Source organism: Equus quagga, chromosome 10 (assembly GCF_021613505.1).
Source record: "Equus quagga isolate Etosha38 chromosome 10, UCLA_HA_Equagga_1.0, whole genome shotgun sequence".
NCBI classification, from domain to species: domain Eukaryota; kingdom Metazoa; phylum Chordata; class Mammalia; order Perissodactyla; family Equidae; genus Equus; species Equus quagga.
This window is the reverse complement of record NC_060276.1, coordinates 37,275,627-37,298,333: the sequence shown is the minus strand read 5'-3', so window position 1 is coordinate 37,298,333 and position 22,707 is coordinate 37,275,627. Positions and strand designations below refer to the sequence as shown.

At 41.8% G+C, this 22,707-nt stretch overlaps 1 protein-coding gene across 1 annotated transcript in view; it reads left to right on the top strand.

Annotated features, from left to right (window-relative positions):
* Positions 1-18,301, top strand: part of VSIG1 (V-set and immunoglobulin domain containing 1) — a 29,517-nt gene extending 11,216 nt beyond the window's left edge. Inside the window, exons 3-8 of the mRNA XM_046674061.1 lie at positions 1,828-1,935; positions 7,499-7,697; positions 13,057-13,212; positions 13,609-13,728; positions 16,681-16,834; positions 17,674-18,301. Of these exons, the coding sequence (XP_046530017.1) occupies positions 1,828-1,935; positions 7,499-7,697; positions 13,057-13,212; positions 13,609-13,728; positions 16,681-16,834; positions 17,674-17,995 (1,059 nt within the window). The 3' untranslated portion in view covers positions 17,996-18,301. The remainder of the gene's footprint in view (positions 1-1,827; positions 1,936-7,498; positions 7,698-13,056; positions 13,213-13,608; positions 13,729-16,680; positions 16,835-17,673) is intronic.
* The last annotated feature ends 4,406 nt before the right edge of the window (positions 18,302-22,707 follow it).

Sequence of the window (22,707 nt, the reverse complement as noted above, 5' to 3'; positions counted from 1 at the left end):
CCCAAAATGTCCTTACCCAAGACCTCACGTGGTGCAGTCAACTAAGAAATCATCCCTTTCCTTTGCAGGCTGTGCACGCAATAATTAGATTATGGATGGCAATAATCACAAGATCTTTTTTTCCTTTTTAAAATTTAGTTTCCTAACTAGTCTTTTCAATACATTCTTTATCTGTAGGCTTGAAGTCCTTCTACTTTTGCCAGTAGGGGCTGAATTTAGGGAGGCCTTGCCAACATATTTCGAAATTTTTTTATGCTTGGTATTCAAATCAAGATGTCCTCAACTGCCTGGAGGCCAGGCCAGACCAGTCTAAATTAAGAAACAAATTCTTCTTTATGCCTCCTCTGATGCTGGAAGTTACAAGGCCACCTCTTGGTTGAACTGTATGACTAGTAAGGAGCTGGGAGATGCAGGGCTGGAGGATCTTGTGACTAACGGTGAGTTTTTTTCTAGGCCTGGACATGCAGAGGAAGAAAATGTAGGTGATTGAACTGAGTGTTTCTTGAGCTCAGGACATTTCTTAGAGGCACTTTAGGAAGAAAATCTATTACAAATAAGTATTTATCAAGTAGCTTATTTACTTGCTGTTTGCCTCATTCTTCAAAATGTCAAGTGCAGGCAGGGCAAGTAATTTAAGGGATCTACTCTTTTGGGGCGTCCAAATCAAAGGAGGTCCTCTGCACTGAGCCACTGGATCAGTGAAAATATGCTCCTTGATCTTAAAACATTCTAGATGCTTCTCCAAGTGCATGAGACCTGTGCTATGCCTATGCCTTAAGCGCATGGAAGACAGGGAGGAGTAGGGCCCGCTCTTGGCTTGGAGACAGTGAAAACCACCTCCCCAAAGGCAGGCTTTCTCTTCCTCCTCTTCTATCTTGTTTCAGCTTGCCCCAGCAAGATGCCCATTATAACCATCCTTAGGTCTCTACTTCTAGAGAACTGGAGTCCCTCCCCCTTTCCCTCATACCCTGTAGCCGTGTGCTTCTCTCTGCTATTCCAGATGAGTAGTTTTGGAGCCCCAGTGGAAACTTCCTGATGGATGTCCATTCTACTCCTTGCTCTGCCACTTACTTGCTGGCTAGATGACCTTAGACAAGTCACTTGAACTTTCAGAGCTTCAGCTTTCCTATCTGTAAAATGGGGCTACCTACCTACCTCATAGGTTTCCTGTGAACATTAAATGAGATGATGCTTGTGAAGCACCAGGAAGCCTTCCACATGGTAACCATTCAATGAACGTGAATTATTATTATTAGCATCACTACTCATAAAATGGTGATTTTACAAAATCCCTATCCCATCCATACCCCTGGGTCATGGGCACTAGGGAACCCAGTCTAACAAGATGCACTTAGTACAGCTGAATAGCTGGGACAGAGCTCTTTGGGGAAGCCTGGCCCAGGATTGGATTCCAGTTCCACTGTCTATCAGGTCCCTGTGGCTAAAGGGCAGGGTTAGGCCCCTTATCTGCCTGCTCGTTATCCCTCCACAGAAAGCCTGCTCAACAAAGAGGTTGCAGACATCCTCAGTTGAGATGGTATTTTTCAAAATGGGATTTTGCCTCTATTTCAAATTCATTTCTTCTTTGAGCACTTCCATGCATTCAGAATTCTGCAGAGTGTGCTGTACGTTAATCTAGGCATGACTGGTGGGACATTTGGGGGACGATAAAAAGATACTACTGTGCTATTAGACAATTCTATGATTTATGGGCGCAAGATGTTGCCAGACTGACCACTGAGTGATTCAATTCAACTCCTGGGTTGATGTGGCAGTATACCATGTAGCATTCAGCTCTCAGATCCACCCATTTCTGCTCAAACACAGCACAGCCCGTGCCTCAGTACTGAGGGTATGGAGGAAAAGGCAGTCAGTCAGTGTCTAAAAATGGCGCATGCAAGAGACGCTCGGGGAAGATGTAGCTGGACCTCTCAGGTAAGAACACCTATTGGTGTACTGCTGGCCCTCTTCATTGTTTGGAGTCTCTAGGGAAGTGGCATCAGCTTTTAGGAGTGAGAGGGGAGGGTCTGAGTTTGTAACAATCCAGGTCAGCACAAACTTCTGGCAAAACTGGGACAATCTTGAGTTTCCCTTCTCATGCCCATGTCTGGAATTCCTTTCAGCCTCCTCCAAAGGGCTCGGGACCCTATTGCTGCCTTAAGCAGGGCAGTGGCCAACTCTTGTCATAGGCTCATCTTCTCCTCCCTCAAATTCATTGTGTTAAAGGAATAGTTGGTTCCAAGGCTTAATGTTTCTTAGTAGCTAGAGGAGGATGTTATCTCTTACTGACTATCCTCTCCAAGAAGTTCCTTTGATGAATGGGGACTGCAGAAGTATCCCACAAGTCTTCCCACCAGGACAGCCAGGATATTCATTAACGTGGTCCTCATCTTAGAGAAGCCCTCCTCTCAGAAGACAGGGACAGCTTCAGATGGTCAGTCTCTCAGCTGGAACTCTCAGCTGAAGACTCTAAGCCCTGGGACAGGCAGGCTATCATAGAAGTTTTGGGTGGTCTGGTGCCCTCTGATCACACCAGTGGCCTCCTCTTCCACCCAGCCAGTCACTGGTAAACCTACAGAGACCTCACCTCTCCGTGAACAGAGGCATTGACCCTACTTAGCGTCGGTCTCTCAAACAATACTTACTCTTCTAGAGTATCCATAGTGGAAGAAACCCTTTGCCATCCTCATCTCCCCAGCACACATATAATGTGGACAACTTCTTTTCAGAACCTGTATCTTCATATACTCTGGCTGTTCAGATTCTCCCAACGTGGCCTTTCCTCTGCAGGTGGCATTACATCAAACGCTTTTCAAATGTTGGTGGGGTGGGGTCCTTTTACCTCCTCAGGGGCATTTGAAAATGAGGGGGTTGTTGGTCTAATTCTTATAAAGTGAAGCCACTACTGGCTTTTAGTGGGTGGTGGCTAGAGATGCTAAATGTCTTGCAATACATAAGACAGACACACACAAGAAAGAATTGCCTGCTCAAAATGCCAGTGTTATCCCCATTGAGAAAAATTCCAAGTTTTTCCCTTCCCACCACTCCCCGCCATCAAAGTTTATCTATTCTGTGTCCCATTTCCTCAGATGTCTATTCTTGCTAAATTTGATAAATTAATCTAATGCTAAGGAGTTAGGGACTGGTGATAGTTTATTTTGTTCTCTTCCAAAGAAAATCATTTAAGCCCAGACCTTCCATGCCTTCACCCAAAAAAAGAAATTCAAATGGTGGGTAGCTCAGGCAAATGATAGGCGGGGAAGGGAGTGGCTGGGGGCAGGAAATTCTTCCTTTTGGTGTTATATTCCTTCCACATGCAATCCCAGCCCCCCTAAATACAGTCCAGAGAAAATTCTGGGCTTGAGATCACTGCCACCCTACACTCCTCCCCTCCCATGGCTAGCTCCTTTATGAGCATTGAAGGAAAGCAAGAGGCTGGAAGAGAAAGAATGGGTGGTTTGCTGTGGGCTTCCATACCATCCACGTTTCTGAAAGAAACCAACAAAAGCAGCTCTGGAGGCTAAAGGTATTAACTCCAACTTGGACTCAAACAGAAAGCAGACTGAATTCTCTCAACTCTTGTTTATACTCCAGCCTCTAGTTAGAGAGTAGTGTCACAAAGTTGAGGGGAAAAAGTCTTTTTGGACAAATCTGGCTCCCAGCTGCACAGCCTCATGTGAATAGGAACTTGGCACAGTAGGAGGGGGAAAGGTCATTATTGCAGCTGGCAAACGTCAAAGGCTTCACATGGTGAACCCACTCGGCAAGGGAAGCATCATGCCGATGAATAGCAGCAACTGGCAGGAGAAGGGTCGGACTGGAGTAGGGGATGGAATGGCCCCGAAAGGGGAAGGTTGCCTGGGGAGCATCTTCCTCGCCTAAGTCAGGACTCTGAGTACCATTTTAGTGTATTCAGTGGGAATCAGGGGTTCTGGATTCCAGGTGTGACTATAAATTGTGTGACCTTGGGAAAATCACTTCCTCAGTTGGGGTCTCAGTGGCCTTTTCTGTAATAGAAGAGGGTGAATCAGAGGTTGCAAACTGGAGGCCTCTGGGCTGGATTTGGCCAGTGGATGCACGTTGGTTGGCCAGTCTAGTATTTTGTTTTGTTTGTTTCCACAGTTTGAAAGCCTTATTTGTATTGGCTCTCCAGTTTACCACAGTCCCCACCATCCTCTTTGATCTTATCACTATCCACCAGCCCCTCCCAGCCATTTCCCATATTTCTAATATCCATCTGGTTCCTGAAGACTCCTTGACCTTAGAAACCATGAGCTAGGTGATCTTTAAGGGGGTCTTATAACTAATGTGCTATTATGACTCCATGTATCAGCCTCTAACATCACCAAGGAGCAGGTAGAGAGGACCTTGGGGAGAAGTGGGGCAGTCTGCCATGAACACAGCCACAAAGGGCAAGTGGGAAAAAAATTAACAAACACCACTTAAGGGAGCACTTAGATGGATTTTCTTAAAGTGGACTGCCCCCTCGACCAAAGGATGTGGCCTGTTGAACATCCATGGCTTTTCCTGGACCTCAATTGCTTTGATCTCTAAATTGACAAAGACTTTCTTTGAAAAGTGTGCAAGCCTCACAGGATCATGAGCCAGGCCTTGGCCATTGTTCAGCTTTCATTTTTAAAAGAGTTATCCCTTTATGGAAAATGGAACCAAGTTGCAGTCCTTCCTGTGTGATTAGATAAGTGGTTTCAGGAAAATATTTCTTGTTTTTCTTTACAAAGACAGTGTGACAGCATGGACTTCCCCTAGCAGAAAGCCCCTCCATCTATGTGTCTGACCACTGCCTAGCCCTGGGGACTTTCCTTCTCACACAGCACCCTGAGGCCAAGGCCTTTCCCTTCTAGCTCTCCATTGCTATCCCTCTGTACCCCCATTCCTATCGTTGACTCCTTTAGTATCATTTGTGAGAGGGCAAAATATATTAGGCTACGGTGTGAAGAACTAGGGTAGAAGAGTTGGTGAAGGTCCTTTTCATAGGGAAGTTACAAGTCCAGGGCCTCAATTCTTATTTACTCATTTCACCTTGATTCAGGCCCAACTGGGAGAATTTTAGAGTGGCTTCTTTTCATGTCCTAGTCCTGGCCTAAAACATACCCTCTTGGCCCCCTGCTTTCTGCAGAAACAAAGTCCTTTCATCTAGGCCCTCTGGGACTTACTGTGGGCCACAGGCAGGATTGATGTTGTATCTCATTGTGATGTCACCGAGCCTCAGCATAAAACATGCTGACATACCCCTAGTCTTCCTGAGAGCAGGGGAAGCAGCCAGATGTCCAAGTTGTAAAGGGCTTCTTTGATGGACTGCAGGCTGTCTTGCAGGTAAGAGTCCACAGGACCTCAGATTGCTGATTAGAAAGTAAATAAGCTCGACGTGGCTAGTGAAATGGAAAGCTGGATATCTTGGGTATCAACTCAAATGGAGGTAATAGACCTTTGGAGAGTTGGACCTCCTCCTGACCCACTTGAATACCTGAAGTTAACACTGATTTTCCAGTTTGTAAGTCAAATAAGACCACTCTGGGGCAAAAGTTTGTGATTTCAGTAGGTGTGAATGGATAAATCGAATTATATATGGCTCATTTAGGGCAGGAAAGAAAGTTAGTCGATGTTAGAGAAGTGGAGGAGAGAGAGAAGTTGTTTTCTCCTTAAATATGCTCTTTTCTTTCAATTTTCCCTCAGAATCTACCTTTCTGCCTTAGTTTAAAAATATATTGGCTTTCTATTTGAAGGAGAATACATTTGCATGTATCTAGCCAATATCTTTTGGTTTGCTGATTGCTTTCCCTCTCTAATTAGCCTAATAAGGTAAAGAGCACTGGGCAAGGAATTAGAAGAACTGCATTCTACACCTGTCCTGACTGTTAACTTTGTATGCGTCTTTCTTACTGCCCTGGGCTTCAATTTCTTCTGTAAAGTGAGGAGAGTGAATTAAATGAACCATAAGGTTCTTCCAGTAGATTTTATGAAGATATTAATTAGTCCCACTGGACTAGAGCAATACGCTTATTGAATAATAAACAACAATCACTTGAATTACACACATTTGTATAAAAGTAACAAAGTGTGTACATAGACTGTGTGTAATAAGGAACCTCAGGAGTCACCTAGTCCAGTGATTCCCAAGCTTCAGTCATTCCCGTCTTATCTTTATGATTTTTGTCATATTTGTGTATCACCAGCAGTATTAATTACTTAATGTTGTTTTCTATATTGACTTGGTTTCTTAAAATCTTAAAAATATCTACCTTAGTCTCATCCTAAGCAGTAATATCCATGAAGTCACAGATTTCATGTGCTAGATATGTCTCTAATACACATTAAAATTTTTTAAGTTTTTATTTATGTGCCACCTAAAATCAACTTAACGTGCCTATACTCAGGGAATACATATTATACTTTGGAGAACATTGCTCTGGTTCCTCATTCAGATGTGGAAACAAAAGGTTGGAGAGATTACATAACTTTGCTTCCTATCGCAAAGCAAGTTGCCATGGAGGCATGACCAGAGGCCACCTCCCCTATGTCAAAGTCAGAGGCTGCGCTGTGGCTAAAACCCAGGTCATCTGACTCGTAGACCGGGCCTCTTTCCACCACACCGTGCTGCTCCCACAGTTTTCATTATGATCTAAATATCCATGTTCTTTAACAGAGATGGGATTAGAATCCAGAGCTTCCTTAAGTCTAGTTAATTATAATAACAATAAATTAATCCTTGTGGTTTTGGATGAGTCATTTAATCTCTCTCAGTTTGAGTGCCTTTATTTGTCTAAAGGAAAGAGTAATTCCAGTTCTGCCTCCTGCCACGTAGGGAGAAGGGTAGTAGCTGCCATTGGCTAAGCGCTTCCTATGTCCTTTGCTAGATTACTTTGTTTCAGCCTCACGTTACCACTATGAGAGGATGAGACCAGACGATTTCTCAGGGGCTTTCCTGCTCTGAAGCGTTATCTTCTAACAAACAGGATGAACCCGAGTTTGCTTATCCAAAGGCGTACATGTGTACAAAAAGAGCATGAATATTCTGACTTTTAGGGAAATCAGATATTCCATATAGTCCCACTGGGTAAAGTAAATGCAAATCCAAAAAAGATTAGAAAGTGGAAAAAAATTACAGTTTTGGTTTTCCAATCAGGCACGCGTGTCCTATGCAATGAATTTCCTCCAGATAGATTCATCAGGTGAGCATCTTGATCTCTAGTCTAAGCTTAGAAGTTGAATCCTGTCAGCTCCAGCTATCTACCATCTGTAAAATAGGCATACCTCCCTGCCTGATGACGTCACAGAGCTGCTTTGAGCACAACTGAGGTAATGGCTGTGCACAGCTGTAAGAAAGCTAAAGTGCCCCACTGAGTTGAGAAACCTTTCCCACGGGGAAAAATGCTGCTGTTGATCAAAGAAGGTACCACCGGATAAAGGGAGGTTCCAGGTAGCTTATCCTCGCCCTGAACACTCTCCAGTTCTCATTTCTGTCATTTTTCTGTCCTAGATTTACTATTCTGAAGGTGGACAAGCTGCAGCCATTGGGCAATTTAAAGGTCGAATTGTAGGGTCCAACGAACCAGGCAACGCATCTATCACTATTTCGCATATGCAACCAGCAGATAGTGGCATCTACATCTGTGATGTTAACAACCCCCCTGACTTTGTCGGCACAAATCAAGGCATCCTCAACGTCAGCGTGTTAGGTATGGACAATTTTTTCTACCTTTTCTCTTCTTGGAGCAACTCAGGACATTGAATGAGCCAGGGCAGTGAGTTACGGGTACAATTAAGTCTCAGGGGTAAATATTCTCCCTGCTCCTTTTATTACCAGGGAAATAGGGAGACACCACCAACCCAATCCATATAGTAACACTGAGAAATCACTCATAAAACATGTTGAAACAATTGCCAAACCAAAAGGGCTGCCAAAATGACAGATAGCAGTAGATGACCCAACCTCCAGGGATCCTTGTTTCTGAAGGATGGAATGAGAACAGATGGGACAATGCACGGTCCCACTAAATGATCGCTAGCAATTCTTTCAGAGGGAACCTCCAATTAGAGCCAGTCCTACCTGGGAGAGACAACTGTCAGCTTATTACCTCTCTTAAGCCAGTCACAATTCCCACCATTAAATCATTCTTTTGAATAAAGGCAGAAGAGTCCCTTTTAAAAATGTTAATGCTATTTGGAGAAAGGACCACATGTTAAGCAAGCATTGAGAATTAATTTTTTTATATAGAAATATTCATTATGTGACATCAGGCAAGTCATATCGGCTCTTCAGATGAATTTGGAGTAGTGCATTTATGCAGTATTTATTGAATGTCTACTTTGTGCCAGGAGGCATGAGGTTCACACTGATGGAGGCACGGTTTCTGCTCTTGGGGAGTTCACAATTTTGGCAATTTCTAGGGCTCCTTCCAATCTCTGTCTGAGAGGACAATGCGAGTTTCACTCCTCTCTAGAGGGTCAGCAGGTCCTGTCTGCATACCTTCAGAAGCACTGAAGAAAGGGATGAAGGGGCTGTCAACCCACACCAACTAACCAGTTGATCTAAGGGCTCTCTTCTTTTTTTAAAAAATTATTTCATCGAGGTCACATTGGTTTCTAACGTTGTGTAAATTTCAGGCGTATATCATTATATTTCAGCTTCTGTATAAACTGCATCGTGTTCACCACTAAAAGTCTAGTTTCCCTCCATCCCCATACATATGTGCCCCTTTACCCCTTTCGCCCTCCCTTCAGAGAATGAAAGTAGACCATTGTCTTACATCATACACAAAAATTAACTCAAAATGGATTAAAGACTTGAATGTAAGACCTGAAACCATAAAATTCCTAGAAGAAAACGTAGGCAGTACGCTCTTTGACATTGGTCTTAGCAGTATCTTTTTGAATACCATGTCTCCCACTTCTAAGCAACCTCAAATGGAGCTGGTCTAGTCACTGCTCCTTTTAGAGCTGTGTACATTCATCACAGGAAAGGAGGAACTAGATCAAACCAGTGACTTGATAATTGAGTAGTGTGGAAAAGTAGCAATTGGTAACAAGGTACACACCAAGGAGAACTGTCCAGAGTTGTCTGAGCTTGCCATCCGGGTGATGCCAAAAATGACCCAGCTATTTACTGTGAGGTTTGTACTGCATTTACCCACCTAGAAAAGAGAGAAGGCAACCAACAGCTGATTTTTAAGAGCAGGGTAGCTCAATCATGTTTTTATTTTGCTGAGCCATGTTCTAGGCATTGGAGTACAGGGAAAGACAAGAGAAGTCTACATAAGCCCCTTCCTGGGAGAGTTGATGTTCCAGTTTGGAAGACTCATCATATACATGAGAACTAAATGGTGTGGTATAGATGCTAACACATCAGGCTGGGAGTCAGAAGACCTAGGTTCTAGCTCTTATTCTGCTACTCAGTGGCCTCAGCCCTGTCAGTCCACCTTTTTCTGGCCATTTTAAGATGGGGTTGTAATTCCTGCCCTGTCTTTACAGGTTTCTTATGAGCATCAAATGATATACTGGAGATTCAATGTTCAAAGAATTTGAGGGATTAGTCCTCTAACGGTTTTCTGATGCTCCCTGGCTCCGGGTTGTCCTAACTAGAAACAACCTAAAGAAGCCAAGCCTGTTTATCTCCAAGCTTGGAAATAGCCCTGAGATAAAGTTAGATAAGAAGGTTAATATTCTGAAGTTTAAAGTTCAGAGAATCCCTAATCAACTTCCATAAGAAGTTGAGGGTTATTTCCTCTCTGAATGGTTCTTACTTATGAGTCTTTGGGTCAGTTTTTTTCTGCAATTACTGTGTCATGACTTTGCCTTAAGCATCCAGGATCCAGACAAGGTAAGACTTTGGATTTCCTTGTTTGTTTTGGAACTCTCAAAAATTCTATTTTTATTAATTGGGCTAAGAACAAAGGCGTTCTACAAATTTATGCTTTCTGGAAATTTTGAGACTGATAATTTTCTCTAAAACTTGCAGAAGCTGTTTGCAGTTATCAAATTCCATTACATATGATTGCCTGTTCTGCTTGCCCTGACGGAGGGGTGGGGCATGGTGGGGGAAGGTGGGTAAGGAATGCCAATTGGGGGGACAGGTGTTGATATTTCCTTAAAGATCACTCTTCCTAGCAATGCCTCTTTCAGAGACATTTCATTACCCAGTGATGGACATTGATCCCATGCATTCACTTGTTCCTGCATAAATTCATCGACAAACTCTGAACATGTGTCCAGTTACTGTTCTATGCAATGGAGATGGAAAGATGTAAAAGACAGGTTCTCAGCCCTCCAAAAGTTCAGGGTCTAGTTAGGGAGGCAGATATATAGCATAAAAGCTTGCAGTGGAGGTAGGAGAGGACAGCTGGGAGATCACAGGGAAAAGGACTAAAAGTTCTGCAGGGGGAACTGGAGAAGGCTTCCTGGAGAAAGTAACTTTTGCACTGAATGTTGAAGGATGTGCAAGAGTGTGTCAGGCAGAAGAGGGGCTGGTGTGGTAGGGCACGATTTAGGTAAAGGAAACAGCAATGAGCAAAGGCCCAGCTGATTTGGACAACCATTTATTTGAGACTTCCATTAGGTATGACAGCCTTGGAAATGAATCTCTGAAAAATACCCAGTAGAAGTTTGAAAAATTATTTTGTATGCATTTGAAATGAGCATCATCTTCTTTCTGCAATTTGGCACATAAAAAGAAAATGATGAATTTAGAGAAGGTTTGAGAACACACTGAAGCATTTTCATTTATTTTTTGAGGTGAGCCTCTTCCTCCCACCCCAATTCTGCTGAAAGCAATAAAGCTAAATGGTAGATCAGTGGCTTTGCCAGTGAAACATCCAAGTTCTACTGGGGGCTGTAACTGGATGAAATGTCAATTCAATCCTGATTCAGCACTTTTAGAAAATATATAGGTTTGGGATGTGGCTCAAAGTGATTCACTCAGTGTTTTGTTAAAAAATAAAAGGAGAAAAATGTGTTCAGCAAAAATAAATGCCTATCTGGGTTTGATTTTGGGCTCAAGAAATGAATGCAAGTCATTCCAGGTTTTTGTCTATCACTTAGTGCAACTCCTGGTGTCCGACTTTGTGATGAAACACACCCATTTAATTTTTTGTTAAAAGTGCTCTATTCTGCTGTTAAGGCTATAAAATTACCAATGTTTTTAAAAAGGCAATATCTAAATCTACTGAGAGTTGCAATGGACTTCCAGTTAAATAGCCTAGTTTAGAGTAGGCAAATCTGACGAGTTGTCGCCATCTGAGGAAATCAATGGTAAGGAAGAGAGAATAAAGAGCTAGATAGAAAAATACTTTTAATTAAAAGACACCTGTTTAAAAGATAGGGGTGATGAAGTATTTAAAAGAGCTACGGCTATATCCATCTGTCTTCTCGCTCATGTGTACAATGGCTTAGAGTACGAGCCTGGAAGGTTAACTTCAGTAGCAAGCTATAAAATGTGGTAGCAGGAATTAGTCCCACCTGTGGCCAACAGCAATTCCCTGTGCAAGGCACTATAGACGTTATTTTATTTATATAAATTCAATGTATTTGGATTAGTTGGAAGGCAGATAATCTCTTGTTCACGTTTTACCGATGAGTCAACTGAAGTTCGTTACGTTAGATGACTTGCCTAAACACATCTAGGGGAAAGTTGCAGAGCCAGTACTGTGTGAATCCAGATTTGTGCTCTTAAATTCTGCCTCCCTAGTGAGAGCTGGAGGGCTGGGCAGTCCAGAGTATTTGAGGTATAACCAGCCTAGGTTAGAGAACCTACGCCTTTGGAGGGTTATATATCCAAATTAAGATAAGGTGAGTTGGTAAGTATCAAAATCCAGATCATTATCTGTAAGACTAGGGTTAGAATAAGCTGTGAGCAATAAGATGAATGAGGAGATCAGATTCTCAGTTTCCCACAGGACTTCTCCACTGACATGTTTGATAAGCAGCTAAAACTCAGTATGTCCCAAACTGACCTTATCATCGCCCCATCCTCCTCCTCACTCCTTCCTGCAAACCTGCTCCTCCTCCTGTGTGCTTTAACTCAGGGGATGGCAAAATTATGTACTTAGCTGTCCAAATCAGAAACCTGGGAGTCATCATTGACCGCACCCTCTTCACAAACTACTTATCTATTTGGTCACCAAGTCCTGTCCATTCTACTTCCTGAATACCTCTTGACTCTGTCTCCTTCTCTCTCTTGGTTCAGGCACCCCTGGTGTCAGAGCTATCCATCTCAAACATTTCAGTGACAATTGTCCCTCCCCTACTTAAATGCCTGCTGATGTCCTCCTGCTGTCAGTATTAAATACGTGAAATGCAAAGTCTCCCAGCTACTGCCTTTGCTGCTCTCTAGCCTCATCTCTCACCACTCCCCCACCCCACTGCAGAATTACTTTTCAATTTCTGATGCCTGGTGCAGTGCTGGGAATACCGAAGGCACTCAAATTAACACTTGTGGAGTGAAAGATGAACAAAGATTTCAGCGTGGTGTAGCACACCCTCTTCAAATTGGTCTTCCCCTACTGATGAGGGAGACAGGCAAATTCCAACCCTCCAATCTTTGTGTCACCCCCAGAAGAATAAATGCCAGAAAATGACCCGTAAAGGAAAAGAAAAATATGGCATGAATAAAACAAATTTTTTAAAAGAATAAATAACAGTTTATCTCAAAGTATTTAAGGGTTCTATTTTCCTTTAAAACTGTGCTTGAAAAGTACAAACTATGTTTCTAGTCATTTAGTGTTTGCTTACATTTGGCTGTTTTTATGAAAAGCATATTTTAAGACAATGCAGAAATTCATGGTTATGACTCTGGGGAGGAGGCAGACAGAAGAGATGCCACTAGAATCTCAATAGCCTGGTGACTGGAAGGTCCTTGCACCTGAAGTGCTCTACTCCCACCTGGTGGTACAATCAGAAAACTGTCAAAATAAGTTTTTAAAGTTTTGTGGTTTTTTTTGAATAAGCACACATTCTACAAAATGAAAGTGAGGAAGTGACTACAGTTCTTACAGACTGCCATTCATTATGCAGTATTTTTTACTCTTTGTCATTGCCTTACAGTCAAACCTTCTAAGCCCTTTTGCAGCATCCAGGGAATACCAGAAACTGGCCATCCTATATCTCTTTCTTGTCTCTCCGTGCTTGGAACGCCTTCCCCTGTGTACTACTGGTATAGACTTGAAGGAAGAGACATCGTCCCAGTGAAAGAAAGCTTCAGTAAGTATATCCCTCAGCAGCCCCTGGCAAGACCTGGTGTGGGTCTGACGGTATGTGTGTGTGGCTGGCTGCTCGTCCTTAGAGCTCAATCTTCTATTTTTCTGGGAGGGGGATGAAAAAAGAAGTCTAGCTCCCAACAAGATGATTGTGGTCTGGTCTTCTCCCTGACTTCTACAAGTCAAGCCTGTTTTTGGCTCAGAGGTGGTGGGTATGGAGGGAATAGGCATAGTCCCACATGGGCGACCTATGGAACAGTCTCAAGGGGTCTAGTTGGACCCTGGACATCTCAAGAAAGGGAAGCCAATGTAAGGAGGTGGGTGGGCACTGAATGATCTACTACATCAACATGTTTTGTACCAACATAAAAGATTTCAGTCTATTTCTTCGTTTTGACAGACCCAGCCACTGGAATTTTAGTCATTGGAAATCTGACCAATTTTGAACAAGGTTATTACCAGTGCACCGCTATCAACATCCTTGGCAATAGTTCCTGTGAAATTGATCTAACTTCTTCACGTGAGTTGATCATACAACTTAGACAGTTTCTCCTTAAGTCAAGTATCCTGGCCTGCCAGCCAAGTAAATTAATTAGGATTCCTGGTTAATCCTCCTGTCTCTCTGGAGATTTTTGTGCTTTATGTATAGGTTGATATGATGAATGACCATTCTAATATCGAATGCTTACATAATATGTAATATTTGCCACACATTGCCCTAAATTGTTTAAAAAAATTAATTTGTTTAACCTTCACAAAATCTCTAGGAAGTAGGTATTACTATTTAATAAATAAAACAACAGCCTCATTGATAGTACCAGGCTGAATTTTCTTTATGATGCTGTTGGTAAATCCAGCATCTGTATGCAGCAATCTATGTCAAACATGGAGCTCACAAACTTTCCAGTTGTTAACTAATGTGTTAAGATCTGCCTCTAATAATAGTAGTAATAATAACACTCATACATACAGTCACAGTAGCTGATATTTGTGGAGCACAAAAGATGTGCCAGACACTTGGCTGAGTGCTGTGAGCATTATCTTACTCAGTCCTAAAACCACCCTGTCTGTCTAGGAGGCAGAATATATTGTTAGCCTTATTTTACTGAAAAGGAAAGTGAAGCTCAGGGAGGTAAGTGACTTGCTCAAGGTCATCCATTTAGTAACTAGCAGAGCCAGAATGCTTCTAAATCTCAACCTTCCGGTTCAAAGGTGCTTAGTTACTGAGCATAGACTGGAGGGCCTGGAATTGTCAAATTGGGCCAATCAGGGGCAAGATCTCACAAGGGATATCTTGCCACACCTCTCAAGGATCACTTAGTAACATTTAGGATCATGTCATCTATTCATTTTTTTCTAACTTACTTTGAATCTGTGGTTTTATTATATACCATATCCGGGGGGACCAGTTTCATTGGATCATTGCTCTCCTATGAAGCTGAGCTTTCTTCCTTTTGTTTGTTCTGAATCAAACATTTTCCAACTCCAGGTTGCTCCTTCATTCTCATATTTCTTTCAGCTATTTTCTATTCAAAGGAAAGAAACCCCATCTTTTTGGTCTGTCCTTTTCTGTGGTCCCATTCTACCCCAAGTCCTTTGATCATTTCTGTCCTTTTTCTCTAAATCTTCCCCAATCCCTTTTTGCTTTTCCGGAAGTACGGTCATGCTGCAGATGTAGAGACTCCTAGAATTTGCACTTGAGCCTTGCTTCCTTTGAATTCTCTTTCCAATGATTTTGGCATTTAGCTTCCTCCGTCCTCTCTGCCTCCCTCCTTCCCTTCCTCAAACATTCATTGAATATCCACCATATGCCAGGGACTGTCGGAGGTGATGGAGATATAGAGATTAATAAGATATATGTCTTACACTCAAGGAGCTCACAGTTTAGCTAGAGGGACAAACAGTAAAATGTGTTAAATGCTCTAATAGAGGTCTGCACAGGGTCTACAGGACACCAACAAAGAAATAATTGATGATGCTTATAGAACCAAGGCCAGCTTTACCAATGAAGTGCTATTTGAGCTGGATCTTGAAGGAACTTGCCAAGCCTGTTTCTTTATCTGTAAAATAGGGATGAAGGTGAAAGGAAGTTGAAGGATGACAGCAGAACAGCGGGCTTAGGAGGGCAACCAGCTCGTGCTGAGGGAGGAGGATGGAGGACTCCAGAGGGATGTCTCCAGGGGAAAAAAAAGCCCATAAGAAACCAATAGTTTATTTGACGTGTTTAAATCTACTGAAACAAGTTTAACAGTTTTGCTGGACATTTGCGGGATTAGTGATAATATATCCAAAAAAAAAAAAATCCCCAAATGAGGCAATTATTAGCCTCGGGGAATATTTTTAAATGCTGTCCAAGAAAGAATCATAATATATACTACGTTCTGCAGCTGTGAACAATATTTAGATCGTCATAATACTGCAAACTTTGATTTAACTATGACTTGCATTCTAACTTTATTAGGAGAATGTGGCGGGGTGTGAGGGGGTGGTGTAAGAGTTAAATCTTCAACTTCCAGAGTAGGAAGTCAATGGAAAATGACGAAAATTGGAAAAGGCAGGACATATTAGAACAAGTATAATAGAAACATGGGGGCAAATACCAGAGGATTAAAAAACAAGAGTTAAGAGTGGTTGCCTCTAGTGAACGGGACTCAGAGATGGGGGAGAGCGGGGAAAGGGACTGCTGTTTTTTTATTAGAAGTCTAGTAAAACTGTTTGACTTTCTAAATTACGCACATGTATTCCTTTAATCATAAAAAGTTCAAATAATAATCAGGCAATCCAAGTACTCTCAAAATATAAGATATCCATCCTTATGTGAGGGGAAGTGGGTGGGGATGGGCCAACCTGGACCCCAGACATGATCTCTCAGGGACAATATCTCAGCGCTTGAAGGTCTGGTCTCAGCTGGATCATCTCGCACTCATTAAGTTTCTCCATAGACTGATCTAACAAACCAGATGCCTGTTTACGGAAGTGGGCGTATCCCTTTCCAGTGGCCAGAATGCATGAGGCTCCTTGGTGAGCACGGAGTCTGTGGGAGAGAAGGTTTTTAGGGATCTACTTCACCTATGGTCTGGGAAAGCCTGGCAAAATGTTCCTGCCTAGAACAGAGGTTGTTTCTCTGGTGTCCAGATTGCAGTTCTAAGGTATCTCTTTCACTGACCAAGCAAATGTCCACTGAAGACTCACTTCTCTAAACCCCATTTCAAAAGCAACCCCACCTCCCCCAAGTTGGCAAACTTCTTTATGTGTGTAAATGTGAATAGCTAGGCTACATAATTGAGCCAGTCATCTTTCTTCTCCCAATATGAGTCCACTGGCAGAGTTTTAGAGGTTTCCATGCTCCCAACCTATACAAGTCACTCTCCCACTATAAAAATGCTTCAAATATTCCCCACTGGTCACAAATACACATGTATGAGGCAGGCAATATGTTCCACTTTACTAACCAGTTGCTTGTATCCTCCAGATCCAGAAGTTGGAATCATTGTTGGGGCCTTGGTGGGTACCCTTGTAGGTGCTGCCATTATCACCTCTATTGTGTGCTTCACAAGGAGCAAGGCAAAGGCAAAGGGAAAGGGGAAGGAGAGGAAGAGAAATTCTAAAACCAACCCAGAACTTGAGTAAGACCTTATTTTGTTTGTCTTCACTTGAATACAGCCATTTCTCAGGCATAGCTCTTTCAGTCAGCTCTTCCTAAGCACTCCTTTCTAGCATCAGATATCAAAGGTATCTTTCTGCTCACTCTCACTGCTTTCATAAAATGATGATGGTTACCATTAACTGAGCGCTGTGTGCCAGACTGTTCTAAGCACTATATGTATATCAACTCATTTAACTGCCACGATGACCCTTTTAGGTCTAAGAAAATGTTTTAATATATCATAATAATATACTTGTCTTTCTACCAACACAGTCATAAAATAGAATTTTTAATATTTTTTATGGAACGAGGTGCCCAGAGAGGCAAAAGTACCTAGGGCCCACGGAAGTCAGAATGCAGCCCTTCCTGGAGCCCATGCTCTTGACCACTCTATTTCTTCTTGAACGTATATCACACTCATCCATTTGTTCATCCCTCCATTTCTATGCTTCCACAACCATGTATTGGGTACTAATCAGGTGCCAAGTATTGTGTTAGATAGAGTGGGAGTTAGAGATGCGCCAGAGCCATGGATTTGGCCCTCAAAGACCTTATTAGATCTTTAGACCCTTTCATCCTGACATCAGTTTTCTCACCTTTTATACACTGGTTTGTCTCTCTCGAACTCTTATCATATTGTCGAGACCTAACCTTTCTGCACCCAAAATGGAGGCATGCGGTCTGACAGTGAGTCAGAATATCAGAAATCACAGAGGTCCTGAACAGACTGGGACCTATGATCACTGAAGCTACAGAGTCTATGGCTCTACATGAAATGTCAAACCCTAACTTGTTCTTCCCTGGGCCTTCTTCCTGCAGACCAATGAGAATGATAAACCAAAGCACAGAGTGTGAAACAATGCCAAATGAAGATGCTGTCCAACTAGAAGCGACTCTGCCAGTTTCCACCCATGAGACTGACCCTGATACCATCCTGGGGCTGGATCATGAGCCTATCCCTGAGCCTGAGCCTATCCCAGAGCCTGCCCCGGAGGCTACCGCAGGACCTGAGCTTGTCCCTGTGCCTGAGATTGAGATCCATCTGGAGCCAGAGCCGGAGCCGGAGCCAGAGACGGAGCCAGAGCCCGGGATTGTAGTTGAACCCTTTTGTGACGAGGAAAAGAGAGGGAATAAGAAGTAGGCTGGTAACATAAGTACAGTAGTCGTTACTAAGGAACCCGTTACTGGCATTTGGAATTTAGTTGACCTAACCAGTCTCCCACCACCTCCCTCCGTTCTGACCAACCCTCTTCTAACAAGGTGTTCCTACCAACCATCCAAAATAAACAGGTCAAGATAACTGCTAAATAAATGCAAGAGTTCCTGTATTACCAGTATAGAGTACTTACAATTGTACTAACATGTAAGCATAACTAATGATAAGCTGTGTGATTTCTCACCCAGTTGAAAGTGTTTTACACCACCACCTGTGTCATATTTCAGAAAATTTTATTTCTCTATTTTTAGCTACTCTTTGTTACATTCCACATGCACACTTGATTAGGTGGCATTAATTGGATTCAATATTATTTTCTAGGATTAGTTGTCGGGGCTTCCCTATTCAGTTTCACATTGACCACTAAGAAAAGAATTCACCAGCATTATCTCATAGATTAGAAAGAAGTTCCTTGAAAATTGCAGAGGAGAAAATGTAAAGGGTACATATTAATTGGCACATAGCATTTAAAACTAGGTCTTAAAATTAATGCTTCATTTATCACATTAGATTTCCCAAGGAACCGCCCTGCTACTCAATATCTGAGCATAACAAATTTTTTAAATAATCCATTTTTAAGTGAAAAATAATGTACAGGCAAACAATTCCAAATACAGTTTTCCTTCAGTGAATACAAAATGTTCACATCATAGGTGATGTACAATTTAGCTTTGAATGAGCTATTATGTTATCACTGTGTCCGATGCTATCTACTTTGGAAGGGCCAGATTAGGAAACTGTTCTAAAAAAACACTTAAGATTTATTTGAGATAATCTGAACTAATAATTAAATCTGTTTTACTGTTGGTATATTCCACATTAATAGATATCATTCTTGTATAAATGCTAATTATTAACTAAAATACATTGAAATCACCTCTTCACCTGTTAAAAAGCTTTTGCATTGATCATATTTCACTCACATCCCACCTTGAAAAAATTCACAGGTAGGCTTTTTCATTTGTGTAATCAATCAGATTTTAAATCTTATTTTAAGGTTCAATAAATAATACTTAATAAAATCTTATTTTAATGACTCCTACGTAAATCTTTTATAAACAACTTTATTGACATACAATAAATTATATCCAATAAACTGCACCTACTTTAAGTGTACAATTTGATGAGTATTGATAGATGTATATACCTATAAAACCACCAAAACAATCTAAGTGGAGCATTTCCATTACCCCAAAATGTTCCCTTTGCCCCTCTGTGCAATGCCATCATCACCCTGGACCTAGGTAACCACTGATTTGTTTTCCATCACTAGAGATTAGCTTTGCCTTTTCTTGACCTTCATATAAATGGGATCATGCAGTACGTACTTTTTTGTATCTGACTTCCTTCTAAGTTGAATCCTTTTTTTTTTTTTTGAGGAAGATTAGCCCTGAGCTACCATCCACTGCCAATCCTCCTCTTTTTGGTGAGGAAGAATGGCCCTGAGGTAACATCTGTGCCCATCTTCCTCTATTTTATATGTGGGACACTGCCACAGCATGGCTTGACAAATGGCGTGCAGGGCTGCACCCGGGATCTGAACTGGTGAACCCTGGGCTGCCCAAGTGGAGCGTGTGAACTTAACCACTGGGCCAGTGGGCTGGCCCTGAGTTGAATCCTTTTTAAATGAAGTAATGAATCTCTAACTTATCAGATCCAGGTTTTCATGTAGAGGATTTTCTTAAACTGTGAAGCCCTTTCTGTAGAGATCATACCCATACTGATTGAGGTGTAGAGTCTCTGTAGGTTTTAGGATAGACTGAAATTCAAATTTATATTACATTTGTCCAGAGCCATGGAAAGAAGAGATAGCAAGCTTTCTCTTATGCATTTTCTTTGATGTGTTCATTTTCAGCCAATGGTGGGGATTTTTGAAGCGTCTATAATTCAATTCAGACTAAATATAATATGATATATGGTGTCTAATGGGTTCAGGAAGAAAAATGATGAAGAATGACCTAATATTTAGAGGTTAAAAAATAAATACCAACAGTGTAAAAATCTCAATTACCAGAATGCCAAAGTAGCTGGAATTTACTTTTCTCTTCCATTTTTATGATAGAAGCAAATCACAAGAAAAGAGACTCAACAACAACACCCCAAAATTTCTGATGATCAGTGCTGAGCAGGAAGGAAGGTCTTCTTGGTGGTCTTAGAGAACTCTGTCCTTCTTAGCACTGTTCTGTTCAAAAGAGTAATAGTTAGATCAGTGGTTTTTAACCTTTTTTGAGGTCATGGATCACCTTGGAATCTGCTGACAACTCTGGACCCCTCACCAAAGAAAAATGCTTATACACACAAGTGTCAGGTACGGTTTTAGATAAATCACAGACCCCCTTGAATTCAAGATTAAGAACCAGTGACTTAGATAAAAACACACAACACAATTAATCTGTGGACGTCTTGCTCCTGGGAGGGAATGGCAACTATGCTGTATGACAGAATCATGACTCAAAATGATCTTGATAGCCTGGAAGTTGACCTGAAATCAGCATAATGAATTTGACAGGAATGGAGGGAAAGGTCTGGATTTACAGGTATAGAGTCCTTGTTGCCCATGCAGAAACTATAGCTGGGCAAGGTGGGGAAGGAGGTGAGGACAATCTGAGGCATCTTTGGATCTCTCCTTTCAGTGCCCTTGCTAGCCTTCTGGTGCCTTATTTTCCTAACACCCAGGATTCTCATGTGCCTACTAGCTCAGTGACCCACTCAGGTCTGCATCCCTCAGGCAGGAGTCATTACAGGCCCTATCTCTGTCCTTGCCACCCTTTCAAAAGGTAGCTGTTCTGTGACCTTTCTTATCCAGCGAACATGATCTTTCATCATCCAGTGATGTCATTCAGGTTAATAATGAGTTAGCTCTCTTAAGAATAGTTACCTTTTAACAGAGGACTCTTGAACAGGGATAACTCCTTAATCCAGAGTCTAAACAGTGGAATTTCAAGTACTGGAACAATCCAGAGGTGAGATATTTCTAGAAAAAGGAGCCTTCTCAGCCACTCTCAAATCAAACTATGTGGGTTACCATCTATTCCACCTACTCATAAGGCCACTCTGGGTCTCTGCAACTTTCCTCCCAGTCTCCTTAATCTTCTATTAGTACATCCATAATGCACCATATAATTATGTTTGCGATAAATCCTGAGACTCTATAAAATATGGAGTCATTACAATTTGGTTCACTAAATCTTACTTGGGCAGGAAAATGGGCTTATATGTTAAAGAGCTTTCCAATAAGGGGACAAAACAAAGCTTTTTCCTGCTTCCTCATCAGTGGATCAGAAAATAAGTAATGGAATACGTCATTACCCAAATATTCTGATTAAACTTCAACCAAATTCTTTCAACATAATTCTCACTCAGAGAGGGTACTACCTGATTTATTTTGCCATAGTTAAAATCTAAGAAGGTGGTCCCAACAAATCCCAAACCAGCTTTGGGCTCAACCATTCACTTCTCACCACCCAAAAAGATTTCCAGAAACTTCTCTTGTCTCTGTTTCTGTATTTAGCAACTAGGATATGCTAAAGTCAACAGAACAGCTTTTTGGCTGTATGTTATTTTCCCCAAATTCATCTGTTTATTCAGTCACCCACTAAAAATGCATTGAATGGTTACTATGAACCAGGTACTTTGGCTGTGATACAATGGCGAGCAGAATCAGAGCTAGCTCTTGTCCTCATGGAATACCAGCTTTGCTAATTATGACAGGTTCTTGCATGTTACCAACAGTAGTGTGTCGACTGCAGGGGAGCAAGGCTGAATGTGTACTACACTGGGGAGGGCCTCCAAATTATAGAGATCTGTGAGGAAAAGGGACGAAAACAGTAATTCCTGACCAATAGCTAAGAAACCACATATACTGATTATCTCCTATGTCCCTTAGAGTACCAGGTGACATTTTCCCCCAATATCGTATGCTGAGAAGTTAATATTTGCAGCTCTCACACTGGCTTGTGTTTAACTCATGTTCGATGAACCTTGAGTAAAAAGAGCTAGAAGAGCAAGAAGGGAGCTTTGAGATCAATAGTACTCAAGCTTTTTCAATCTCAGCACACCTGAGGGTCATAACACACATAATGGCTTATTCCTGATGATGATGATGATGGTGGCGGTGGCAGCGGCGGAGTGGAAGTGGGAGATGATGCACAACTACATTCTTGGGGAGGGAAACAGGAACGGGTAAATATAGTTTTAAAAAGCTGGGTCATTCCTATATATCTCACCCAATCCCCTGAGAATACCTGACTGGAGAGAGGTAAAATAATCTGCCTGAGATTATACAAAGTCAAGACAAGATCCGAAGTTCTCTCATTCCCAGTGTAACGCTCTTTCAACTGCACCAAACTACTAATTTCATTGAAACAAACTCAAGTTTTAGTAATAAAAGGATGTTTTACAATGTCCACATGCTGGAAAACAGGTCAGAGGGTCTCAAAAGGTTCAAACCAATCAATAAAGACTCAATAATCCTCCCTATCTTTGAAGCTTTGGTTTAAAAACAAAGAATTCAGAGATGATAAGGTTTCAGGAAACCAAGGGGAAAAACACGCCAAAAAAACCCCCCAAAAACAAAGAAAACCCCCCAAAATAAAAAAACACCCCAATGTAAAGCAAAGCACGTGGATTGGAAGGTG